Below are 21567 nucleotides of genomic sequence, written 5' to 3' on the forward strand. Positions count from 1 at the left end.
CAACTCCCATCTGTGTCATCTGGAAATCGGCAGTTCAGTTCACAGGTCAGCAGCAGCAGCTCAATCCTCTTGAAAACACTTCACGGATACACCAGCAGTCCAGTTTGGTAGAGTTTGGCTAGCAAACAGTTATCAGCAGTAGTGGCACTACCTAGCAGAGACAGCCAGGCCTCAGCAGAATCAGCATGAGTCACCAGGAGTTCTTGGCTGTGACTCTCTCAGCAAAGGAAAGATCTGCAAAGACGCGAGATGAGCACAGCTAGTTCTACCAGCAAGCCAAGCTCAGTCTCCATCATTGTCCCTTGAGTCCGTTTTATACTCCCTCCAAACACCACATGTCCTCCATACATCTTGCCTCAGTAAGTGAGTCTGTCTCAGCTGATATGACTCTGCCAATCAGCAAGAAGCAGCAAGAAACTATAGCACACCAGATTTTTTTTGGTGCGTTTCTCTCTATGGAGTCCCGACAAATGGAGCTCAGCTATGCAATGTAAGGTGGACCAGTACATGTGTGTATTGCTTTCAGGTGCTTGCTTTACCAGAACCTTTCACTTGTGTTGTAAGACCCCCGAAACTGGGGAGGCCTCCACTCAAGTCCTGGGATGAGCTGGCCGGCACCCCAATAACTTGAGAGAAAACCACACCTGATGCAAACTGCAAGAGGCTTTATTGTCAGCTAGCTGAGGACAGGGGAGGGCAGGGGAGTTCGACCCTGAGCGGTAACAGTAGGGGGCTTTTAAGAGTTAGCTGAGGAATTGGGAAGAGTTGGGAGGAGTTTGGCTACAGCTCTTCTCTGTGGAATCTTATCTCCATGTCCTTGGAACAGGGAGCCAAGCAAGCGCCTGGCTAGGTCTCCCCACAATCATCGCATCTCTGGCTGTAAGGCACAGAAACAAAAAGGCTTTTTGCTGGCTATAGAGAACAAAGAGCTTCTTTCTGGCTGTATTTTTAGAGATCAGGGAAAACAAGCTTGGGAAACATCCTGGGGCTTTACCTTTCAGGGAGAAACGCTTTAAGTCGGGGTCTCACAGTGTCTGCTTCAGCTAAACATTCCTTCATTAGTCTGCCTTAGTCTTTCACCTGTGTCTGCTGCAATGACATGTTCCTTCACAAATTTACCTTAGGGGAAAAAAATCCAACACAGCTGACTTTCCAAAGGACCCTTAAGTTTCTTTCATGAGGGTGTCATAGAACAGGAATAAAGGCCAAAGAAAGGTACTGAGAACCACTTCAGTACACCTGGGGTTGGCTGTGGAGAATGAGAGAGGTTTTGTTTTGTTTTGTTTGAGACAGGGTTTCTCTGTGTAGTCCTGGCTGTCCTGGAACTCACTCTGTAGACCAGGCTGGCCTCAAACTCAGAAATGTGCCTGCCTCTGTCTCCCAAGTGCTGGGATTAAAGGCGTGCACCAATACGCCTGGCCGAGAGATTTTTTTTTTTAAAGATGTATTTATTTGAGCCGGGCATGGTGGCGCACGCCTTTAATCCCAGCACTCGGGAGGCAGAGGCAGGCAGATTTCTGAGTTCGAGCCCAGCCTGGTCTACAAAGTGAGTTCCAGGACAGCCAAGGCTACACAGAGAAACCCTGTCTCAAAAAACCAAAAAAAAAAAAAAAAAAAAAAAAGATGTATTTATTTATTTATTTTTATGCATATGAGTACACTGTAGCTGTACAGATAGTTGTGAGCCTTCATGTGGTTGCTGGGAATTGTATTTAGGACCTTTGCTTGCTCTGGTCAGCCCACTCTCTCTGCTCAACTCTGCTCCCTCAGCCCCTAAGATTTATTTATTATTATACATAAGGACACTGTAGCTGTCTTCAGACGCACCAGAAGAGAGCGTCATATCTCATTACAGGTGGTTGGTGGGATTTGAACTCAGGACCTTTGGAAGAGCAGTCAGTGCTCTTAACTGCTGAGCCATCTCACTAGCCTGAGAAATTTTTATCTAAGAGCTTTAATTTGTAACCAAATGCAATTGAAGGGGCTGAAGTGGAAACTTGAGGGTTCTTTGGAAAGTCAGTTGTGTTGGATGGTGGTTTGCTGGGGCAAACATGTGAAGGAATGTTTAGCTGAAGTGGACACAGGTAAAAAGCTTAAGGCAGACTTGTGAAGGGAGGTTCCGCTAAAGCATACACATGAAGGATTCTTTGCTAACGGCAAGCAGGCAAGCATGTATTGGTCAGCCTCACATTGCTTAGTTGAGCTGCATTTGTCAGGACTCCATGGAGAGAAAGGCACCTCTTGATTTCTTGCTGCTTCCTTGGACTAGGGCTGATTGGCAGTGATATCAGCTGTGACGGACTCCTGTGCTGAGGGAAGACCTGTGGAGGACCAGTGATGTTTGGAGCGTATAAATAGAACTCGACAATGACAGAGCTGAGCTTGGCTTGCTGGTTGGACTAGCTGTGCAAAGCTTGTTCATCTTGAGTCTTTGCCGATCTTTACTTTGCTGAGAGGCACAGCCAAGAGCTTCTCCTCATGTTCCTGCTGGTCCCTCTGCTGACTCGAGCAAAGGCTGAGGCCTGGCTGTCTCTGCTAGGTAGTCCCACCACTGCTGATTCGTGCTTGCTATCCCAACTCTACTGAACTTGACTGCTGGTGTATCTGTGAAGTGTTTTTGAGTGGACTGAGCTGCTGCTGCCCTGTGAATTGAACTGCCAATTTCCAGACAGCACAGGCCGGAGTTTCTCCAAAGAACATTTCTAAACAGGTCCACTTCCCTTAGCATCATTAAGCCAGGCAGTGGTGGTGCACGCCTTTAATCCCAGCACGTGAGAAGCAGGGGCAGGCAGATTTCTGAGTTCGAGGCCAGCCTGGTCTACAGAGTAAGTTCCAGGACAGCCAGGGCTGCACAGAGAAACCCTGTCTGGGGACGGGGGAAAGTGCATCATTAAAAGTAAGCCTTGAAAAAATTAAAGTTACAAGAAGCAAAAATTAAATAAATAAAAATAAATATGAGGAGATAGAGACAGGGAATAGGCGATTCTGAGAAGTCAAGGGAAGAAAAGACACTAGAAAGAGCTAAAATTCAAGAGTTTTCCCCTAAATGGGTTCTGCTAAAAGAAACTTGGGTATGCCTCTACACCTGTGTGACAATAGATAAACATTCTTAACCACGCTGCCTGATAGTCAGAGTCCTAACCAACTACAGCCTTTTCTTTACTAACTGCCAAGAACTAGAAGTCATGATGTCCTTCAACAGGCGAGCACAGCACAAGCTGCCAAAAGGAATACTGCTCATGAGAAATTAGCTGTGTGTGGAGAGAACTGAGCCAGCTCTGGAGGCAGAGGCAGGAGGATCAGAAGTTCAAGGTGGTCTGAGTTATATTAGTCTCTCACAAAAAGTAAAATCAAAGAGAAACAAGCCGTTAAAGCCACAAAAAGATACGGATGGATCTTTAAAACAAACAGAATCTCTCCACGTAGTCCAGGCTGTGCTCAGATGTCAGATGCAGTGGTGGGATTACTGCTGTCACAAGCCCCACACTAAAAATGCCAGTCTGGAAAAAAGGCTATGCCATGACTCCAATCATAGGACACCCCAGAAAACACAAAACTCTTAATGCTAAACACATAAGTCATTAACAGGATGCACATGGGGTTGGGTCTGAAAAAGTAGGTGAAGCAGATTTTTTTCAGGGTAGTGAATTGATTCTATATAGCATGATGAATGCACATGATTAAACATTTGTCAGAAGCCATGAAAACTTCACAGGCTGTTCAGTGAGCTAAGTGAAGGTTGTGGAAACCCCACATAACAAATGTTAGTACTTTACACATGTAGAAAGGAGACAGCCACTGGGGGAGAAGAACAGGGCCACCCCTGGGAACAAGCTGGCACCTTGACTTCATATCCCAACCTCTGAAACTAGGAGGACAAACTTTAAAAGCTGTTTCTTTAAACAGATAATGCGTCATTTACTGAATTTTCCTAATAATTTAAAATTGACGTAACTGTCATTTCCATTTCCCATTTCCAGCTAGCTAGTGACTGAGCAGATTGGAACCCTGCAGTCTTCATTGGACACTCACCAACATCGCGGCTCCATTTCCCAAGCACCACTGTTCTCAACTCCTGAGCAAAGTAAGTTTGTTTTGCTTTTTAGATTTTTGAGTCAGGGCTTCTTATGTAGCCACGACTGTCCTGGAAGTCACTCTGCAGACCAGGCTGGTGACAAACTCACAGAAATCTTCCTGCTCTGCTTCCTGTGTGTGCCTCACTTGGCTTGGCTAAATGTTTTTGTTGTTGTTGTTTTTTGAGACAGGATTTCTCTGTATAGCACTGGCTGTCCTGGAACTCACTTTGTAGACCAGGCTCAGAAATCTACCTGCCTCTGCCTCCCGAGTGCTGGGATTAAAGGCGCGTGCCACCACGTTGGCTAAATGTTTTACCAAGTAACTGGGGTCACCAGATTTTCAGTCTAGGGAAGGCGTGTCCTTGCCAATCTCATCTGCATATTTCAGGATTTGTCATTTGAAATTCTAGCTGCCAATCACTTCCTCTTGTCAAATCAAGGGAAGACTCCTTGGTGCTTTTCTCAGCTAAAGTCCGAACCTAATGGACTCTCTCTTAGGGAGTTAAAGAAATGCCCCGAACTCAGGAAGGGTTTTCAAAACATTACAAACAGGAGATCGAGAACAAAAGTCTGGGCCAGTGAGATGCTCGTTGAGTGAGGGCACTTGTACAGAGCCTGAGTTTGATTCTTGGTACCCACATGGTAGAAGGGAGAAACAACTTGTACAAGTCTCCCTCTCACCTCAAAGCTCCGGCTGGAGCAGTGAATGCGCCCTCCACTGTAAACTAAACATTTGAGTCACACTGAACCTTACATCACTTACATCGCACTAAACCTTACCGGTTACACTGTCCTGTCATTCCAGTCAGAAATTCATCCCAATGCCCGCTGCTGAGTATAGCAGAACCCAACTGTAATCCTGGTACTTGGAAGCTGACGGACTAGGAACGCAACACCATTTTCAGCTACAAAATAAGCTCAAGACCATCCAGGATTCATGCACCTAGGAACCTGTCTTAAAAATGGCAAAACCAACCATCCAGTAAGCAAAAATCCACACAAGAATGTAGTTCTATACAATTAGTTATCAGTAATACAGTTAGGGATGATTCATAGAGAGACTAGGGGAAGATCATGAAGTTGTGTTGTACTAATATCTGTGGTGCCATCGGCATCCTCTAGTTGCTGCTGCTGAGAATGCCAGGAAAGCCACTTAGTACAAAGGATCAGTATCATAAGGCATAAGGCAAGCGCTCAAGATGGCAGCTTGCACCTTCCATGCATTAGAGATGCCACAGAACCAGCCATCATTCAGCAGCTGGAAGCCCACAGGGCTATTTGTAGTAAAATTCATGCCTGAATCCATAGGTAAAGAAAGCTGTCAATAAACTTCACAGCTGCTTTTGACTATCCCAATTACAAAATGTCCCAAGTACAGAATTCTTCCACCTTTATTATTTAACCGAAACTCACACAATATGTACTTTGATCATAAAACTCATCTTAATTAGGTTTTATTAATGTCTTTGTATGCATTCTTCCATTCACTTGTGTGTGCACCAAGTTTCAGATTGTGTTGGTATATTCCCAAAGTAGCTGTGTACATGCTTATAAGCACCTTCTGGGTTTGAGCCAACTGATGTTTTTAATCCATTCTAGAATGATTTCCATACCCATATATTTCATAATCCCATAGCAAACCCTGTAGTCTGGCTTAAACAGCAAACAGCTCAAGCCAGGTCACTTGGGCTCCTGATTCCTCAATCATAATTCGGGCTAAGAGGTTTTCCCGTCCACTCACGAGGCTTCTCTACTAGAGAAAGCAAGCATTTTCACCTCCGGCAGAAGCCAAGATGATTTCGTATTACGATGTATGCAGCTACAGCTCCGTAATGTGAAGGCTTTATCAAGGAGGAAAGGAGGACTGAGTACAAACTCCTCCTAAGCCTTTCTAACTAGACCTTGTAGTGCCCGATGTGTGGTTTGTAGTGTAGTGACCTTGTAGTGACCAACGTGTGGCGTGGCAGAAGTCCCAGTAGAAACAATCAACAGAAGCAGTAGAGAGAAACAACCAGACAGCACACAGATTTTTAAAGGATTTTTATACTATATTAAAAAAAACACAAAATAAAAAAGGGATCCATCAACATATATTTTAGAAGTCCATCCAAGAGTTTCAGTGTCCACCAACCATGGACACAACAGCCATGCCTGTGTCATTGTTCAGTCTGTAGCTCATGTAAGGATCAAGGAGGTGACTTTAAGTTACAATCAAACTTGTTCTGCTAGATCCAAGACCCTGAATTTATCCAAGTTGTAGAAACATGCTTTAACCACCCGTCCACCAAAATACCTCCCATTCAGATCAACAACAGCTGAAAGGCAAACAAAACAACGGTCAGTTAATACAGGAATCTTGAAAGACATGGAAACAAATAGTAACTTTAATATTTGTTAAATTCTTTAATAGTACAACAAACCTTTAATTGCTGATTCGACTCTCTCAAATTCTAAAAATATCCTTACTGCTTCATCATCAGGGGCACCAGGAATCTAGAATGGAAAGGAATGTAGGAATAAAGTTGTTTGTGCACACACTCTAATTTCAATTATTAACATATATGTATATTCGTGTACACATACTCGACCAAAGTGGTCAGCCATCAAGGAAATAAACTGCTCATATCATAAACTGTGTTTTTGAGGTTCTGTGTTAGGGGCTGAGAACACATAGCTAAAGCTAAGTAATGCAGTCTGTAATCGAGTGTTATACAGTCAGCAGACACAGGGTGAAGCAGCAGCAGTGAAAGCTACTGCTACACAGCTGTCCTCACAGGTCTACATTCTCACTAGCTTTGTTTAGAGGTCCAAGCTTTCTACAATATGGCTTCATGGCATGTATGTAAGCGGGAGTCCAGCTAGTTCCCAGGAGTCCTCACCCAGCCTAAAGCCCCTTCCTCTGCCACCCCCCACACTCTATTCAAAGCCTGGCTCACATGTGACAGTAATAAGGCCTTCTTCATTTGTTTCGGCTGAAACCATTCTCAAGATCTCAGAGCCAACACTCCTAGGTCTACTAATTTTGTATTTCCTGGTTGTTATGTGCTGTCTCTTCATCTGAACATATCCTTGAAAACACAACACATTTTTGGTGTCTTAAATGTTCTCAGTACAGAATGGGCTCCATGAGAGGCATGAAATACTTGCAAAACGTAAAATGTTTCCATTATACTACTAAATAAAATCTACTTTTGTTTTTCCATTTAAAACTAAGAGATAGCTGGGAGTAGTGATGCATGCCTTTAGTCCTGGCATTTAGGAGGCAGAGACAGGAACTCTCCATGAGCTCAAGACCAGCCTGCCTACAAAGGAGACCTTGTCTTAAAAGCAAAACAAACAAAAATCACCCAGTCTACTGAAATGCATTGGCTTTTATAGGGAGACAATGTTACTAGATCAAGGCCACTTGTAGAGGGGGATTTATAACCCACCAATTACAAGAGAAGCTCTCCGTACCTCAAATATCACACACTTCCCAACTTTGCCATATTTTTCACATTCTTCCTTGGTTTCAACCTCCAAGTCCTCATCGACCTCTCCCGCACCAACCATGTTCTATATACAGAGAGACAAGCACAGGCGTCATTTACAAATGTCTGCAGCTTTCAGAAAGAGCACCTTCTCTCATACAGGCAAATGTTCTCTCCCCTCTACTCAACCAAAACTAGAACTCTGCACACACTGGGAAGTGCTCCAACACTGAGTCCCATCCTAGATGTGGGATATGTTCTAATCCCAAAAGACAGAATGGAAAATTCTGCCTCTAAGGTACTAGAGCTGGCATTTCTGTAAACAGAAAGCAAGCTCTGAAAAGTGTTAAAACAGTATCTGTGTACCAAAGAGGAGGTTTCAGAATTGTCTAACCATTTTAACTAATTAGTCACTGCAGTCTCATGTAACATTTTACTGAGAGGATAACCTAAAACCCATCGGTAAGGATCTACCCAAAGGTATTATTTGTAAAAGTATCATTTTCAATAATCCTTTCAAAAATGTATTTTTTTTTAATGTATGGGCGTTTTGCTTGAATGTATGTCTGTGTACCATTTGAGTGCCTGGTGCCCTCAAGAGGCCAGAAGAGGGTAGATCCCCGGGAACTGGAGTTATAGACAGCTGTGGACCATCATGTGGTTGCTGGGAAACAAACTCGGGTCCTCTGGAAGAGCATCCCATGCTCTTCCCCACTGAGCCATTGCTCCAGCCCATATTCTCAGTATTTTATAGGATACCAGTGGGACTTTGTGAAAGCCTGTAAAGACAGGTAGACGGGTGACACAGGAGCAAGGGACAAGTTTCTTTTACTTCTTACCCTCAGCAAGACCACTTTAGTAGGACACTTAAGAATTTCAGTTAATGGATTTGAATCCGACTTCTTGGATGCATCTGTATCAAAACATGAGACACTATGATCGTTAGTTTTAATATTCCTAATCTAGACATGTAAAATCTAGACATAATTAAATCTAGAGGTCTAGAAGGTCTGTGAGAATGTCTGTGAGATAGTATCTTAGTTACATTTACTGAAGTGGGAGGAACCCTGAAGTTTGGGGGCCTAGACCAAACAAGGATGGGAAAAGGAAACCAAGAACTAGTTAGTTTGCATTCATTACTCTCTGCTCCCAACTGCATGCTACGTGACTAGCTGCTTCTTGTTCCTGGTGCCTCAACTGCCCCTTAGTAACGGATTGTAACCTGGATTTGGATTGAGCCAAATAAGCACTTCCTCTCATAGTTGCTTTTGTCAGGTTATTTTACCACAGCAACAGGAAATGGAACTGAGGAAACAGGAAGTGTTACTGAGTCCCAGTACTCATCACTGTGGCCTAGAGTCATCTATGCAGCCAGGCCCTGCCATAAAAGCATGTTCTTCCTTGCTGTATGCTTTTTCTGAAAGTTTCTATCTTTTAACCCACCATCTTTTGCTCATTTCACTTCCTGAACGGTTGGCAGAGCACACAGTTTATAATATTTACTGATAATCCTTGTCTTGGAATACCAGTTTAAGGTTGCTGGCAAAGACAATTATCTAGCTACTAGCCACGCTGACTTTAGATCCTACTGTAAACTGAGATAACTCTGTTTTTAAGTAGCAGCTAGCACTGAGGCGACTGGCTGCGGCTGAGGCTGTGCACCATCAGGACTGTCAGTGGACTTGTTACCAGAAGTGAACCAGAACCACATCTATACTGAAAGGAAAAAAGCCTGAGACCTAGGGAAGGCATGGAGAAAGCAAACACAATCTTTAAGCATTATATCAAGCTATAAAGATACTATGCCTAATCAAAGCAGCTGGGAAATTTTGCTCCCACAAACATATTTCATGTCTGCCTTGGTTCTGAAACATACAGACAAGTCTCAGGCTTCTTGGTTTCATAAGACGGAAGTGGAAAGCATGTCACAGCAGCAGCAGTCACTGCTCCCCGAGGGAAGATGCACCATCCCTCTGGAATGAAGGACCCACACGCTCTGTGAACTTACCCTGAGCCTCGCCCTTCTCTGTCGCATCCCCCACAATGATCTTGCCGCCACGCTTGCTGGTCTTCTCCACAGACAGTGCAGTACTCAGCCCTTGCTCGTGTTTCCCCAGTCCCTGACCTTCCCGGAAGCCATACTTCTGCATGATCTTATGAGCCACTGTGCCACTGTGAGGGAAGGAAGAGGATCCTGAGAGCTGACGCCACTGACACCAGAACACACTGGACACACTCTGGCCACAAAGCCAGAAAGCATTTGAAAAACCGTTTCCCGTGTTAAGAGCACCAATGGAACTGAATTCTTGGTCTGCTGCTTTCTTCAAGAGGGCAGCAATTTACTCCTGGTGTCAAAGGTCTCAAGGGTGTCCCCGTCAGCTCAGCTTTGCACCCCGAAGCTCAGCTCCCACTAGACCTGCCCCTACTTATTATATTCTGCAGTTCCTTTCAGAGATCCTTTTGAACAAACTATTCCAGGGCAAAGGAAACTCCTACAAAGGCTAAACTATTCTGTATTGGAGCTTTCTTAAGTACAAGTTAAAAATCCAATTCCTGTTTAAATGAAAATCAAACAAAGTGACAATTTTTATGGTGAGCAAGAAGGACTAGACCCAGAAGCCTTCCCTGCCCTCTTCCCCTCCAGTGCAGCTCGGTCACTGACCCGACACTGTCCTCTAAGACAGTGTGCTGGAACTACACCAACAGATTCAGTCTCCATTAGCAGCTGCTGAGACAGTGTGACTGAAGAAAGAACTCCCATTATTTGAAAAGTCCTGCTGCTCATGAGTCGAGCTGTCTACTCCAGCTTTCTTTAGTACCTCCTGAGGGTCCTCAGAACCTAGACTACAAGCAGCACTTTGTTTAATAGCACGGAACAAAAAAATTAGGGCGATGCCACCTGAGCAGTCTTTCACAGCATTAGAACAGAAATGAAATATAGTGGCCCCACACTCTTACAATCCTAATATCATTACTTCAGAGACTGAGGCAGGTGGTCAAAGAATAGTCAGTTTGAGGCCAACCCGCACTATAAGGAGACAAAAATAAATAAATAGATAGATAGATAATCAGATCCACTAGTCTCATTCAAACATCAATGTTAAATTTGATTTTTTTCACCACACTATGACAAATACTATAGTTAGACTGACAGAGGTGTTGTCTGTCCGGGGCGTGCGGGGGTGGGGGAGGGGCTAGGCACAGAGCCCAGCGTATGAGCAAGGGCAAGTGCACAGCAGCAAGCCTTCCACCACTGGGCTCATCTGCAGCCTACAGTTTCTTAGAAGCAAAGGTGTAAAAGCACAGTCTAAGGCCAACAGCCCATTTCCTCAGGAGAACCCCGTGCCCTCATCCTCGGGAGAGAAGAGGAAGCATCCCCAGCTCCTAGAGCAACTTGATCTGCAGAGTATGAGAAGTGATAGCATTACCAGAAACCTCTCCGCGGAGCACAGTGTGTTTACATTATCCCTGACTTATATAGAAAAACAAGGCTGCTCTGTACAAATCAAATCCTCACTGTTTTGGAAAACACTCAGCATGGTATGAAACACTAATCCTTTATAGAGCAACATATGACCAAACAAGTATTTCTCTAAAAATCCAAGTGGCTTCATTTTCAAAAGAGTTCCACCTATTGAAAAATCAGCAAACACTTCACATTTCTAGCTCAGTCTCACTGTGTAGCCCAGGCTAGCCTAAAACTCAAGATTCCTTCTGCCTCCATCTTCAGGGTGCTGTGACTTCAGGACTGAGCCACACCCCAACCTCAGAGTCTTAAGGCACTTCGACATTCTCTCAGCTAGACAGGACACTTAGCACTTACCCCATGTTAGCAAGGAAGGAGTTGCTGGGGCCTGTTGGAGATCTTGGTCTGTCTGGCTCCTCATACACGGGGGGAGGAATAGCAGCTTTGGAAGACTGTGATCTCGGTCTTGAGTCCTCTTCATAAGGAAAATCCCGGGGTACTATTGAAGAAAAAAAAGTAAAGCAGGCTCACTCAGCTCTGTGAAAACCCCAGAAGGTTCACTGGCTTCCACTCTCAGCCGTGAACTGACTTAACCTACCTTTCTGTTATGTTCTTTCTTTCCTAGAGAACATTGTCCCTAACTCATAGTTTTGGTTTACAGGATCTGTGTAGCTTTTTCAAAAACACATAAGTGGAAGGGGATGCTTAGTTCTACTGGGCATATCCTCCCAAGTGTCCTGTTTTACATCTTTCTGAAATGCTGCTCACCTGTTCAAGCCCTTACTTAAATGACATCTCTTGCTTGACTGTAAGATCTCTGTGTGCTCCAAGGAGATGCAGTGTAACTCAAGAGCCCCATAGCATAAGCGTTGCTCTAGACACTAATTTAGGTAGCTGCACAGACCATTAAAACCCATCTTTGAAGTCAGGACCGTAAGGACCATATTAACCCACTTGTGCATTAGCATCAACAGGAAGCTGTCAAGACATCAGATCCATGGGCCCTTGTCGGCAGAAACGGGTTTATTGTTTGTCAGGTGTTTTGTTTGTACAATATATATTTAATCATATTGTTAAATTATCTTCCTTTAAAACATAATAAATAGTATAATGCATATTAAAGAATATTGGGGCTGAAATGGTGGTTCAATGGTTAAGAGCACTGGCTATCAACAGTGTATATCATATCATACACTGGCTATCATACTGACCAGGTTCAGTTCCCAGCACCACGCCGTGGCTCATAACCTACATAAATCCTGTTCTAGGAGATACAATGCTCTATTCTAACCTCCACAGGTACCAGGTATAATGCAGGCAAAACACATATACACATAAAATTACAATAGAATAAATATTTTCAAAAGATTATTGATGACTTTCTACTGGCTGGCTTTGTATGTCAACTTGACACAAGCTAGTGTTATCACAGAGAAAGGAGCTTCAGTTGAGGAAATGCCTCCATGAGATCCAACTGTAAGGCATTTTCTCAATCAGTGGTCAAGGGTGGGTGGGCCCATTCTGGTGGTACCATCCCTGGGCTATTAGTCCTGGGTTCTATAAGAAAGCAAGCTGAGCAAGCCAGAGGAAGCAAGCCAGTAAGTAACATCCCTCCATGGCCTCTGCATCAGCTCCTGTATCCTGCCCTGTGTGAGTTCCATCCTGACTTCCTTTGGTGATGAACAGCAATGTGGAAGTGTAAGCTGAATAAACCCTTTCCTCCCCAACTTGTTTCTTGGTCATGATGTTTTGTGCAGGAATAGAAACCCTAAGACAGGCTTTAATTTTATTTATTTTTGTTTTAGGTATATGAGTGTTTCTGCTGCATGTATACCTATGTACCATGTGCATGCATGTGTGATGCCCATGAAGGACAGAAGAAGGTGTCAGATTCTCTAGAACTGGAGTTAACAGATGGCTGTCATCCACTATGTGAGTGCTAGGAATTGAACCTGGGTCTTTTTTTTTTTTTTTGGTTTTTCGAGACAGGGTTTCTCTGTGTAGTCCTGGCTGTCCTGGCACTCACTTTGTAGACCAGGCTGGCCTCGAACTCAGAAATCCGCCTGCCTCTGCCTCCCGAGTGCTGGGATTAAAGGCGTGCGCCACCACGGAACCTGGGTCTTCTGGAAGAGTAGCGAGTGCTCTTAACTGCTGAGCTATCTCGGCAGGTCCAGGCATTTATTTTTAGTAACTTTAGGCACGGCTCCGTACAAAGCTCGGGGCAAAGCCCAACAGTAACTTCTGAGTTTTAGAAGAGCTCCAGGAGAGACCTGACAGTGGGTGGTCATGTTTATAAGTAGACGAATGCTGCTCAGTCACACTCTAAATCTCAGCTACAAAACCTGCTATTTGAGATGTGTTAGATGGGCAAAAACACTCATGCACACAAAATTAAAATAAATAATAAATATTTTCAAAAGATTATTGATGGCTTTTAGTTTTGTTTCAATTACTTTATTGTTGTTTTATGCGCATGAGTGTATTGCCTGCATATATTCATCTAGCATAAGCTAGCCTGGAACATCACTATATATACATATACATATATGTATATATATGTATATGTATATGTATATATATACACACACACACACATCAATCACAGGCTAGCCCTGAATGTGAGCACTTCCTGCTGTTGTCCTTCATGCTAGTCAAGGGGCATGAGCTACTATTTACTGTTGCTCTTACTGACTTCAAATGAACCTATTGCAAACATGAAACCTTGATGAAAATAACAATAAAAATGAAGTTATCTTCTTGTATAAAAATCTCCACTTCAGGCTGGGCACTTAATCTCAGCAATCAGGAGGCTGAGGCAGGGAGATCTCTAAATTCAATGCCAGTCTGGTATACAAACTAAGTTCCAGGACAGACAAAGCTATACAGAGAAACCCTTGAACCTACCCTGCAAAGGAAAAAGAAAAACAAAAACAAACCAAAAGAACAAGAACAAAAATAAAACCCAAGAACAACAACAACAACAAAAACCCAAACCAACTCTGTATTTCTGAGTCTGGTATTAAAAAGTCCCAAGTGTGGGGTGGGGCATGGTGGTATATCCCAGCATTCAGAAGGCAGATCACATACAGGCCAGCCAGTACTACACAGTTGAGACTTTGTTGCAAAACAAACAGAACAAAGCAAAACATCCCAGGTGTAGCAGGAAGCAAGGCCACTGTGACCAGGCTATTCTGCTCTAAACTCAGGACACAAGAGATTCAAGCTTAGGATCTTCACTGTCCACAAATACCTGTGTGAGAATAGGTAATAAAAGAAAGCGATGCACATACGCTCTTTGTCTTTCTCTACAAGAGACGTTGGTGGGGCGATGGCAGCTCCTCCCATACCTGTGAAGACACAAGGATTGTGGTTAGCAGTATATTTTAAGGAAAAAGCCAAATTAGCATATCGATTTGGCACTTGTGTAGTTATGGCTTCAAAAACCTTGGAAAGTAATTACAGCTTCCTGTTTCCAATTGAGAAAACAGAGATGAATCTGAAGAAGTGGAATAAATCCAGTTCCCTGTGATACCAAAGCCAATGCCCCAGCAAGCACAAGCTGGAACACGTTAGGCAGTGCCACCATTCCTGCCCATGTCTGCTGATCAGATAACATGACCACAAACTGAAAGACATGACAACTAGGATATCATGAACAGACTGTAAGGAACTCTTCATTACATGAATCCCCAAATACACAGTGTCCTGGCCATACCTCTAGCATTAGCAATCTGGGAGGTCACTGAGAGCTGTCACTTCCAGCACCAGAAGGAGACCCCATGTCAAGCGTGTCACCCAGATGTATTGTGACTTTATCAGTGGAATAGTAAGATCAATTGAAATTGGTTATAAAACCATGCTGTATCAATCAGCCTAAAATGTTTCACAAAAGAAATGAAAGCCAGTAGACATGCATTATGATGAACAGAGTGGGTGATGCCCATTAACTAGAAATATAAACCTAGAGAAAGGCTGACATTTCATTTCTTAAGAGATATTTTTAATAGACATTTAAAAAGTTATTTTCTGTTTCATTCATTCAGACCGGCCTTGAGCTTGTGCTCCTGTTTCTATTTAAAAGTGCCAGGACTACAGGCACACACCACTGTGCCCACTGAGAAGAATCCAAGCTATAGATTAAGCATAGTAAGACAAGATGGTCCACAGCCCCCAGTGCTGCTGACTCTGATCGCCCTATGCTTAGGCAGCAGGTAAACATGAGAGAGGCTCCATGGATGCTCGGATGCAGCCGAGTCATCAGCAAATGTGCCCTGGATGTGGGGTCTCCTCCTATACCCAGGGCTGGCCAGAAATGCCCTGGGTTGGAGAAGAGGCAAAAAATGACCAGGCCTCAATTAAGGAGAAGCGCAGACGTAGACCTAATGCTGTTTCAAAGCAGACAGCATTAACTGTTTCGCCATGTTAATAAAGTTCACAGTAGAGTAGATATTAAACAGCATAAACCAAAGCTGCTATGGAATGTGGACTGGTGAGAATCTAGGGCACTGGCCCAGCCCCCCAATTACTCAAACCAATGTGAAATACACCATGTTCACGGGAAAGGGAAAGCAAAGTCCGGGACAGCCGAGTCTAGGGCGAGCTTGTCCACGCTCATTCATGCCTTACTTCTTTTCCTCCGCTCTCGCTCATAATCTTCATCCTCATCAGAATCTGGGTCTGGTCGTCTTGAAAACCCACTGGCTTCGTGTCTGTCTTTACGTCTCCTGTAATGACAAAGTAACAAATGGCCATCACTGATACACTAGGACAGAGCCTAAATAAAGCTTAACTGTCATTGTGACTTCCTCTCTGCAAAACAAGACAACGAAACAAACAAAAAACCCAAAGAGAAAGAAAGAAAAATGTTCATTGAATATAGATAGTTATTCTTTTTTTGGGGGGACGGGGGGATCGAGACAGGGTTTCTCTATGTAGCCCTGGCTGCCCTGGAACTCACTTTGTAGACTAGGCTGGCCTTGAACTCAGAAATCCACCTGCCTCTGCCTCCAGAGTGCTGGGATTAAAGGCGAGCGCCACCACGCCTGGCTTAAATAGTTAATTCTTATATGTATTCCAGGAATGGATTCAATAGAAAAATTTAAAAGAAAAAAGTGAACAACTTTAATGGCTACACGGGCATAATTCATAGGAAAAAAGTTTTGACATCTAACTTTTGATATTATGGCATATGATTTCAGGAGCTGGGAGGAGAGAGGGAGAAAAAACTATAGTCAGGATCTAATATATGAGAGAATAAATTAAATTAAATAATAAAATTAAGAAATAAGTACCATTACCTATAATTTTAAATTATAAGTATTATAAGTACATTATAAGTAAATTTAAAAAATACATGTAATTTCACCTGGCTCAAAAGTAGGAAAGGAAGCCAGGTATAGTGGCCCAAGCCTTTAACCCCAGCACCCGGGAGACAGAGGAAGGTAGATCTCTGAGAAGGTAGAGTTTGAGGCTAGGCAGGTCTACAGAGTGATTTCCAGGACAGCCAGAGCTACACAGAGAAGCCTTGTGTCAAAAAATCCAAAACCAAAATATAGTAAAGGAATAGCATTGAAATACTATAAATGTGATTCTAGCAGTCACAAACCCTGGAAAAATGGCTACAATGGATTCTGTTGTTTTGATTCTGAAACAGGGCTGGCCTTGAACACTACGTAGGTGGGATTACAAGCATGCACTACCACACCTGGATACCAGTGGGTTTTCTAAGTTATTTTTCTAATTCATGCAAAGTCTATACTTTAGGTTTTCAGAGTCTATAAATAAATTTTCTCAAGTGTGCCATCAGTGTGGGTAAACTCTTGTCGACTGAAACCATAACCTCAGGCCTAGAGACAACACTAAAATTCACTCACTGTAACACACACTGACAGAAGACATTGGCTCCCAAGTCAAAATGCAACTTACTTTTCTCTTTCCTCTATTTCCTTCTGTCTTTCCAGCTCCCGCTGCCTCTGTCGCTCTTCTCTCTGGCGCTTCACCACTTTCTCATAGTCATTAGGGAACATAGGGTCATATTCATCAGCTAAGGGGATCAGAACTTCCCCTGCAGAAAACCCACTGGGCACAGGGTCCTGAGGAAGTAAAAACCCCTAAGTGAGTACCATGTCACATCCTGCAGGTTTATCATAGAAGCCACGGTCACAGGATGAGGCAAGAGAGGCCTTCCGATTATCTAAGGATCCTCTGTTTCCTGGTGAGTCAACAAGTGCCTAGGAGGCCTCCCCTCAGCAGATGGCAGCACAACCTGGCAGTTAAGCCAAAGCTTATTTACAGAAAAGCACTGACAAACACAGTATCTCTTAAATGAGGTTTAAACTGTCACACTCGTCATCTGATGGCGTCTGTACAAACATACATGTGAAAATGGATTATCATTTTCCAGACTTTCCTTGCTCCCTCCAGACAGTGTCTCACAGAGCCACAAACTAGACACACAGCCAAGGATGACTTGAACACCTCCCAGCCTTCTGCTTCCCTGGAGCCGGTCCTATCAATGACATGCGGCACTATGCCCACTTTTTTACTTTTAATGCTTTCCTCTAAAATAGTTCCAATACTGTTAACATACAATTAGAAATAACCTTGTAGTGTACATTAGAAGGATTAAGTTACAGGTAATCCACTGGAGGCAATCCACCGAAACCATTAAAAATGACCATATAGGAGCTGGAGACACACATCAATAATTAAGTGCACTGACTGCTTTTCCAGGACTCAGGTTTCACTCCCATCACCTATATGGTGGCTTAACTGTCCCACCTCCATCCTAGGGATGCACCGCACAGGCAACAGGCACACATGTGGTGCACGGAAGCATGCAGGCCAAGCACTCACAAACAGAAAAATGTTTACATGACCACGTAGTTCTATAGTTTTCACCATGATGGATGGACAATCACTAAAAACAAATTAGAGAGCAGAGGCAGAGAAGTTACAGAAAGATATTCTAACATTGTATAATTTTATAATGCGGGGGGAGTTGTATGATTGAAAAGACAAGCTTTTCTTTTTTACCCATCTTTCACTCCTGACATTTCCATAATAAACTATATTAGGTAATAAAGGTTTTGATGGTGATAAAGTAAAACTTGGATTGAAAATAATACTATTGAAGAGACCCTTGTGTGGGGCTGGAGCAGGTCAGAGGTTAAGAGTGGTTACTGCTCTATCAGAGGACAGTTGGGAGGCTGACTCTCAGCACAAGGTTCACAAATGCCTAACGCCAGCCCCAAGAGATGTAATGTCCCCTCTGGCCTCCATGGGTACACACACACACACACACACACACACACACACACACACAAGAGGTAAGTCTTATTAAAAGAGCAACATACTTGTAAAATAGAGAAAAACAGTGGGTGCAGGCAGGCTTACCTTCAGCCCAGCTGCCACGTGAGGTGGTGTGTCTGCAATCTGCCGGTCATCTGAGGAGCCGCCTCGCTTTAGGTCGATGACCGGAGCAAGCACTGTACTTTGCTTGGTCCTTTGGCTCTGACATCAGAAACAAGAAAAATATACCAAACTTTCAAATTAAAACTCATGCTACTTGCAATGAAGTCACCCTTTCTGGTCTCTGTAACAAATTTTTGGCTATGATAAAATCAGTCTTAAAACAGTAAAAGTCTAATACAATCAGTGTTTTGATGTGGGACGCCTGACTCGCCAGCAAGAAAGACACCACAATAGGATCCTTCTGCACACGTTTATTGGGCTGCGCATTGACTGTGTAGGCGAAAGACCCCGAGCCCTGGGCCTCTCACTCTTATATAGTATCAGTTCCCATCCACGCACAGCAGGCCACATCACCTCACCAGGTACGCAGCTTCAGCTTATCAGGGCAGCAGGGGCATATCTCCACCAAAATGGCTTCGCCAGTAACCTGGTACACCTGCGCAGCTCTCATGATGTTTGTGGCTAGATGTTTGAGGAAGTCAGGTGCAAGTCATAAGACTTAGCTGCAGTCCCTGGCGCCTTTGGGACTGCCGCCACACCCGCTCCCCACATTTTGACTATTTTCTGAGGGTCTTATAGAACCCAGGCTAGCCTCCAGTGCCCTACATAGCTGATGCTGAACTTGGATGCCTGACCTCTTCCCTCACACTGCTGAGTGTTGGTTCATCACCAGACCCAGTTTATGCACAGGGGATTTAACAGAGGACTTCCTGAAAACTCTACCAAGTGAGCTGCCTCTTCATCCCTTTTTTAAAAGCACAGATTTCCTCTATCTACTTTTCTATAAAGTTTACAGTGCATGTGACCACTTTATGGCTGGCCTTAAGAGATCCACCTCTCTGTCTCCAGAGGATGAGTTCTACCCTACTTCATTTAGAATGATTACCCCAACCAAATAAAAATTATTTAATATGTATGCATGCATGATTGGGTAAGCATACTTATGTGTGAGGCCTGGGTCTCTCCTTCCACCATGGGGCTCTAGGGATCAAACTCAGGTCATCAGCCTTCACTCACTGAGCCATTTCACCACCCCTGCCAGTTTCCTAAATGTACTTCTGATTTCTCCATCTTCAGCAGTCCCCCTTCTCTGATCCCATCTCCATTTTCTCTGGGACACTGTTATTACAAATGCTGCTTATTCTACATGTCTCCTTAACTTATACCTGTATGTTCTAGCATATCCAAAACCTGTTCAGATTGAGGTTAAAACTTATAGACAAGAATATCCCAGCCGGGTGTGGTGGTGCACGCCTTTAATCCCAGCACTAGGGAGGCGGAGACAGGTGGATTTCTGAGTTCGAGGCCAGCCTGGTCTACAGAGTGAGTTCCAGGACTATACAGAGAAACCCTGTCTCGAAAACCACAGAACAACAACAACAACAACAAAAAAAAACCTTAAAAAAAAAAAACCAAAACAAAAAAGAATATCTCAGCAAGCTGGTGAGCAACACCAAATTCTCAGGTTGCTAAGATGCCATGGCCAACCGTGTGGACTAGAGGTTGTCATGAAAGTTGAACTTCTCAGTTTTACAATTTAAAGGGTACAAACTTTCACTCTTATCAGGAAGTCTGAGCTCTCTGGACTTCTTTTACGGTGCTTTAAGCAAACAACATATCATCCAGGAATCATAAAAAAAAAAAAATAAAAAAAAAAATCACAATATAAACCCTAACTTCCCACAGTAGGGTTATGACAATCACTTATTTGCTCATTTTAAAATTTAATTTGTAGTTTCCAAAATGAAATACAAATGAAACCATACCTTCACCTTTCAGATAGAGGTACATTTTCTCTACTAAGTATTTTTACAAGCGTGGCTAGTACTCTGAGAAAGGCACTGAAGAGCCCAAGAGAATCAATACAGTGTAACTTCATTTCCTCACAAGAAATCAACCACATAGAGAATCCTCAAAATTCATGTCAGAAGGTTAACAGATGAATTCTAAAGTAATGTTCCATTTTGACTGATTAAAATCTACTTGCTGGCCGGGCCACGCCTTTAATCCCAGCACTCGGGAGGCACAGGCAGGCCACCTTGGTCGACACAGACAGCTTAAAGCCACATATTGAAATCTTGAGTTGAAAACAAACACAGAAACAAAGAAAAAGAAAAAGCTGCACTGTCTCCAAGAGAATGCCAAGTCTAACAGGTATACAACACAGCAATTCCCACCTATAACTATATATCCTGGGTATGTTCACAAACATCAGAGCCTTTCGTAGTGCACGCGATTATTAACCCAACCAAATAAAAATTACTTAATATGTATGTATATATATATTGTATGTTTGTATGCATGTTGGGGTGGCTCTGATTATTCGCAAACTCAATTCCAAACTTTACAATTACAATAAACTAGCTGGAACCCAGCCTAGGCCAGAAGCACCAGACTATTAGAAGTACGGGTATGAAAGCAGCATCTGTAAACAGTTTGCAGTCAGTCTCAGGCACGCTCCAGTCGAAAGCCAGGCTCACCGCTGGGCTGGAAAGTCTGCTTTTTTTAATTCCCACTCCATGAAATAGTCCTGCTGTTTCCAAGAGCCAGGAGAAGTAAATTAATCAGCTCTCCACCCCTTGCCCATCCACTCTTTTCTACTTATCTAACAAGGGGTAAAGAGCAAGCTTAAACCAAACTGTTCGAAAGGAACTTGCCCTTTCCTGCTCTGGGCCTGCTCTTACCTTGGCCTGAGTGAGCGCCGCCTTCTTCACCTGGAGCTGGGACTGCAGAAGCTTGAAGTTTTTGGACCAGCCCTCAGTTTTTGAGTCACTGGTCTCCACTCCCAGGTCATCATATAGGGACATCTTTTTGGTTTAATGCTGAAAGACAAGCAGGGACAGAGATTAAAAGATGCAAAACAGAAGCAAGTTACGCATGTCTCTGTGTTAAAATAGCTGCACCATGGACCCTCCTGTCACAAATGCAGGGTTCTTTCTAATCTGCAAAACTATACTTAGGCACTAGTTTAAAAACAGTCCTCGGGGCTGGTGAGATGGCTCAGCAGGTAAGAGCACCCGACTGCTCTTCAAAAGGTCCTTAGTTCAAATCCCAGCAACCACATGGTGGCTCACAACCATCC

The 21567-nt window shown here is 43.5% G+C and overlaps 1 protein-coding gene across 1 annotated transcript in view; it reads right to left on the reverse strand.

Moving 5' to 3' along the window:
* Positions 1-6101: 6101 nt before the first annotated feature.
* The window catches only part of Rbm17 (RNA binding motif protein 17), a 17671-nt gene continuing 2205 nt past the window's right edge, over positions 6102-21567 (reverse strand). Inside the window, exons 2-12 of the mRNA XM_021152191.2 lie at positions 21170-21307; positions 18408-18524; positions 16938-17104; positions 15639-15736; positions 14303-14359; positions 11370-11511; positions 9555-9718; positions 8386-8459; positions 7533-7631; positions 6497-6569; positions 6102-6391 (exon numbers count right to left, since the gene is read on the reverse strand). Of these exons, the coding sequence (XP_021007850.1) occupies positions 6288-6391; positions 6497-6569; positions 7533-7631; positions 8386-8459; positions 9555-9718; positions 11370-11511; positions 14303-14359; positions 15639-15736; positions 16938-17104; positions 18408-18524; positions 21170-21292 (1218 nt within the window). The 5' untranslated portion in view covers positions 21293-21307 and the 3' untranslated portion in view covers positions 6102-6287. The remainder of the gene's footprint in view (positions 6392-6496; positions 6570-7532; positions 7632-8385; positions 8460-9554; positions 9719-11369; positions 11512-14302; positions 14360-15638; positions 15737-16937; positions 17105-18407; positions 18525-21169; positions 21308-21567) is intronic.

Source organism: Mus caroli, chromosome 2 (genome assembly GCF_900094665.2).
Source record: "Mus caroli chromosome 2, CAROLI_EIJ_v1.1, whole genome shotgun sequence".
NCBI lineage: Eukaryota > Metazoa > Chordata > Mammalia > Rodentia > Muridae > Mus > Mus caroli.